The sequence below is a fragment of the Triticum dicoccoides genome, chromosome 7B, assembly GCF_002162155.2.
Source record: "Triticum dicoccoides isolate Atlit2015 ecotype Zavitan chromosome 7B, WEW_v2.0, whole genome shotgun sequence".
Lineage (NCBI taxonomy): Eukaryota > Viridiplantae > Streptophyta > Magnoliopsida > Poales > Poaceae > Triticum > Triticum dicoccoides.
The window spans coordinates 758,865,622-758,870,818 of record NC_041393.1 but is presented as its reverse complement, the minus strand read 5'-3'; the positions used below and the strand labels follow the sequence as shown (position 1 = coordinate 758,870,818).

The 5,197-nt window shown below is 50.9% G+C and overlaps 1 protein-coding gene and 1 pseudogene across 1 annotated transcript; both read left to right on the top strand.

Moving 5' to 3' along the window:
- Positions 1-147: 147 nt before the first annotated feature.
- The window catches only part of LOC119339715, a 43,125-nt pseudogene continuing 38,075 nt past the window's right edge, over positions 148-5,197 (top strand).
- LOC119338542 lies at positions 2,936-3,800 on the top strand. The gene has a single exon (XM_037610864.1). It carries the CDS (start codon positions 3,081-3,083, stop codon positions 3,468-3,470), a length of 390 nt encoding a protein of 129 aa, XP_037466761.1. The 5' UTR covers positions 2,936-3,080; the 3' UTR covers positions 3,471-3,800.

Here is a 5,197-nt window from a genome sequence, read left to right as displayed (position 1 = left end):
ACACACACACACACACACTGGTAGTGGTCGACATGATGCGTTAAAGTGAAAGTCGGATGCCGGCAACCAGAACCGCACAGACGAACGAGTCTTTATCAGCACCTAGCAAGCAGCCCCGCTGCTATTTAGCCATTCCACGTCCAGCTACCATCCAGTACTCCACGCAACCAACAGCAGCTGCACCCGAAATCCCCAATAATTAACCCCTGCCCGCGCCGGCGCGGGCGCCCGGAGAAGATGGAGGCGGTGATTGGCGCGGCCAACGGGCTCATCGGCAGCGTGCTGAACCTGCTCTCCAACGACCTCGTGGAGGGGTACGTCGCTAGCTCCCTCCTCGGCCCCAACTCCGACAAGATCAAATAGGATCTCATGTAAGTTAAACACAGGGTTTAGGGTTTTGCGAGGGTGGTTGACATCCAGCCTCACGTCTCAATATATAGATGATCACAATACAGTTACATACATATACAAATACGTGTACAAGTACACTATACTAGACCCTATATTTTACATGCCCCCTCAATCTGAACTACATACAAGATTTGGATTGGTTCTGAAGCGGTCTAGCATCTGTCTAGTAGCGGAGTTTAGTAAATACATCCGCTAACTGATCATCTGTAGAAATAAACCTGACTTCCAGTTCACAAGCAGCTACTCGCTCTCTCACAAAATGGAAATCAATCTCAATGTGTTTAGTCCGAGCATGAAACACTGGATTCGCCGTCAAGTAGGTTGCCCCTAAGTTATCACACCACAATATAGGTCTACGCTGCCGTGGGACTCCAAGTTCCGTAGTACTGAGTTTATCCAAATGGCTTTAGCCGCGCCATTGGCCAATGCCTTATACTCTGCCTCGGTGCTTGACCTCGAGACTGTGGGTTGCTTCTTTGAGCTCCAAGATACAAGATTGGGTCCAACAAAAATAGCAAATCCACCAGTGGAGCACCTATCATCAACACAGCCTGCCCAGTCTGTATTGGTGAATATACTCACTCCAGTAAATCTGGACTTACGAATCCGTAGTCCTATGTCTAGCGTACCTTTGACATATCTCAGAATACGCTTAACCGCCTCCCAATGATCCTCCGTAGGCTGAGACAAGAACTGACACACTTTGTTCATCGCAAAGGAGATATCAGGACGAGTGAGGGTCAAATACTGAAGTGCTCCAACCACACTGCGATACCGGAAGGAGTCATCAGTACCCAGTAGTGCACCACTATGTCGTGAGAGACTATCGGATGTAGCAAGCGGAGTGGAAGTGGCCTTGCAGTTCTCCATGTTGACGCGATGATGAAGAACCAATGCATACTTTTTCTGTGTCAAGGTCATGCCCCCTGAATGAAAGGATGCTTCCAAACCAAGGAAGTACTCCGGGCGACCCAAATCTTTGATGGGAAAGCTAGCAGACAATGACTGCACAAGACGATCCACCATGGCGGTGGTAGAGCCAGCAATCATAATATCATCGACGTACACCAGCATGTATATCTGAATAGTGCGCTGGGAGAAGATGAACAGAGACACATCTGATCTGGAGGCAACAAAACCGAGCTGCAAAAGGCGCTGACTCAAACGAGCATACCAAGCATGGGGCGACTGTTTGACACCATATATAGACCTCTGAAGTTTGCAGACATGAGAGGGATAAGTGGCATCCTCAAACCCGGGTTGCTGCTGCATATACACATCTTCGGCCAAGAACCCATGTAAAAAGGCATTGCTCACATCAATCTGTCGGAGGCTCCAACCACGAGACACAGCAGACTTCACCATCAAACTAAAAGTATCTCCATAGTCAATCCCGTGTTGTTGAGTGAAACCGCGAGCAACAAGACGAGCTTTGTGCTTATCAACAAACCCATCCGGACAATGCCTGGTTTTGAAAATCCACTTGCAACCCACAATATTGACACCAGGTGGCCGAGGCACCAACACTCAGGTATTAGTGTGACGGAGAGCAGCAAACTCCTCAGACATGGCGGCGCGCCAGGCGGGTTCACCCAAGGCATCACGGTGGGAAACCGGTGCGGCGAAGAAGGCACGGCGGCAAGAATCATACCGAACCGTGCCATCAGTGTAAGACTTCTCCTTGCGCGTATGATCACGTTGCAGTATAACCATAGCGTGCCCCGGAATTGCATCGCTGGTAGAAGGAGATGGCGGCTACGAGGGCTCGGCTAGAGGTGTCGCAGCTGAGGGGGCCTCAGCGACAGGCGACATGGGCCGAGGGATGACCGTGGGCTGGGCCGGCCCAGCGAAGGTGGCGACCCGGGTTGGCAGCCAAGAGTTGGCATGCAATGTCCTCCCCACCGCATGCGCCGACTCGCAGCCAAGAGTTGGCACGCAATGTCCTCATCCATGAAGGTGAGAAGAAGCCCCTTGACCCGCTGATCTTGAACCCACCATTGATGGTACTCCGGGTTGGTGACATTGGTGGCGGCGTCGCCGGTACAGACCGCAAGTGTACGGTCCGGTGCGCCGAGGTGCCATCGAGGTGTCCATGGAGGTTGGCCCCGGCGAGAATGGTTCTGGTGATGCCCCCCTCCCCCATAGCATGAAGTTGTGGCTGTCGAGGCGGACGGAGATCCTCGGGACAGCAATCGCGGCGGGGATCATGACGACGGGGGACGAGACGAGTGCACCCGTAGTTTAGGTGATGGACATGGCGGAAGACGACATCGCAGCGGCAGCGTCGAGGAGAACGTCACGCGGCGGCGGCTAAGGAACTCGCGGCGGCGGCGCGTATGAAGCTGCGCGTGGCGGCGGCGGACGGGCCAAGCTAGCTAGCTAGCAAGCAGCTGGATGGATTCCTGCGTATAGCTAGCTAGCAAGCAGCGGCCGCGACGTAGCTAGCTAGCAAGCAGCGGCAGCTACGCCGAAGATGGGATCGGGCGGCGGCGCGAGGGACGTGCCGCGGCGGCCCGACCTGGTTGATATCAAGTTAGACACAGGGTTTAGGATTTTACATGGATGGTTGACATCCAGCCTCGCGTCTTAATATATAGATGATCACAATGCAGTTACATGCATATACAAATACATGTACAAATACAATACACTAGAGACTATATTTTACAATGTACATGCATGGGCTGCTGCATGAGGCCCAGACGAGGGACGTCAGCGACAACCCCGGACTGCAGCAGCTGCTACAGGAGCTCCACTACTTCGTGGAGGCCGACCTGGCCGAGGACGCCCTGACGAGCTCCACTACTTCATCATCCAGGACCAGCTCGATGGCACCTGCTGTGCAGTGTCAGACCTGGGCGATGACCTCCGCGGTCATGCTCGCCATGGTCGTCATGCTCTTCGCCACGCCGTCGGTAACTGCCTTGCATACTTTTTTTGTTCGCCGCCTAGCCAACATGATGCTGGTGGTGGTGCTGCCGCTGCCGCTGTTGCTCGTAACCCACGCAATGCAACCAAGACTGATAGTGCTGATAATGATGATACGGTTTACAATCTGAAATTCGATAGACTGGCCATGTCCAAGAAACTTAAGTCAGTGATAGAGGACATACTAGCTAACCTCGCGCGGCGGCACGCCGCGCCGGTCGACAGTTTATATTGTACATACTGGTTTATTTTGTTTATTCGCTTCATTTATCATACATTAATTAGAGAGCAATATTGGGTTGCAGCCACAAATCGGTAGTAATGAGAACGGCCGGCTAGCCGTTGTCCATTAGTGCCGGCTCAAAACCAAACCGGCTCTAATGTCTCTCATATTAGGTCCTTTTTCTATTAGTGTTTGGGCGTGGCTTGCTGGGATAGAGTCCGAAACAGCTAGACACATTCGTGTAGGAGTATGTGCGTTGTTATGGGCAGTTTGGAACTGCAGAAATGATTTGACTTTTAACAGAACAACAACTATTCATTTTTTGCAGGTTTTATTCCGGGCTATTGCACTGATCCGTATGTGGTCCTTACTCACTCCGACGAAGGCCAGGGAGCGTTTGGTTACTGGATCTGTCCGGTGGGAGATGGTTGCGCGGGATATTTTCAACCGGTTTGGATGGCGGTCATGTAATAGGATAGACAATTAATTTACCTATCTTTTATTATGCCAGCCGGTTGTGGATTTTGGGCTTTTTGTTTTGCTGTTGAGGCTCTGTGTGAGCTTGCTGTTGCTTATGTTTGCAGACGTTAAGACCTTGTTGAGACTTATTTATAATTTGCAGAGTTGATTAAAGGCCGCTCCGCGCGCTCCGCTCCGCAGAGGACTGACTTGCTCTGTTAGCTCTGCACTGCAACCGATTACTTCTAGCTTTTGAAGTGAAATTTTGAAGCCCCCTTGGGCAGCGCTCGGATTCCAAGACACTCATGGACTCGTAGTTCCCTGAGAGAAGGAAGTCCGTGTAGCCCTTCAGGGAGGGACGGCATATATATCTTCACAATACCCAAATTTCAGTTCTTCCTCTTCTTTGAAGCTTTCCTTCCGCCGATCTGAATTGATCTGTGATGTGCGGAGTGTAGCAGCAAGGAGGGTGCAGATTGGAGCTACAAGCACCCGTGAGATGCTATCTACCTCAAGTACTGTCAATAGGTGGCAGTGATTGCTGAGAGAACTGAATCATAGTACGCCGACATGGACATGGCCACATTCAACAGGCAAGGTCGTCAGTTGGACTGTTTTTGGTGACTACATCCAAATACTACAATTTGCCATCACCGATGTCACCGCAATCTGTTTGTAGCACCACCGAAGCATCCGCATAGCTAGCTGCACAAGCTTCAATGTCCCTCGATACTTTACCTGTCAGTCCAGTGGCATCGTGGATCTGATCCACTGACAGAGCTCTTGTTATGCGTACAAGAAAAGCATGGACAATTAGAGTGTGGTGATTTAGGAATGTCTGAACAAGAAGCAGAGTACTGCAGTGTTCCTGGTGGAGCAATAGCAATGTTAACTTGACCAGTAGATTTTTTTCCTCAAAATCTCTCTAAAGCTCAACTGATCATACGAATATGATTCTAGCTCTCTTCTAGTAAGTGTTGTCACGATAAGATGATTCACCACGCTACCAATGAGCACACCTGCGTCTCCAATAGCGGCCTCCAGCTTCGGCAGGAAGAATTGGTGAGGGTTTTGTGGAGAGTCTGTGTAGAGTTGGTTGTTAGTTTGCCCTTGGAGGGTAGATGGTTTGATACAAAAAGGGTTTGTGCTCATTTAAGCGAGTCTTGACAGATCCCT

Coding starts and splice junctions, on each gene's coding strand:
- LOC119338542 (XM_037610864.1), top strand. CDS start 3,081: ATGTACATGCATGGGCTGCTGCATGAGGCCCAGACGAGGGACGTCAGC.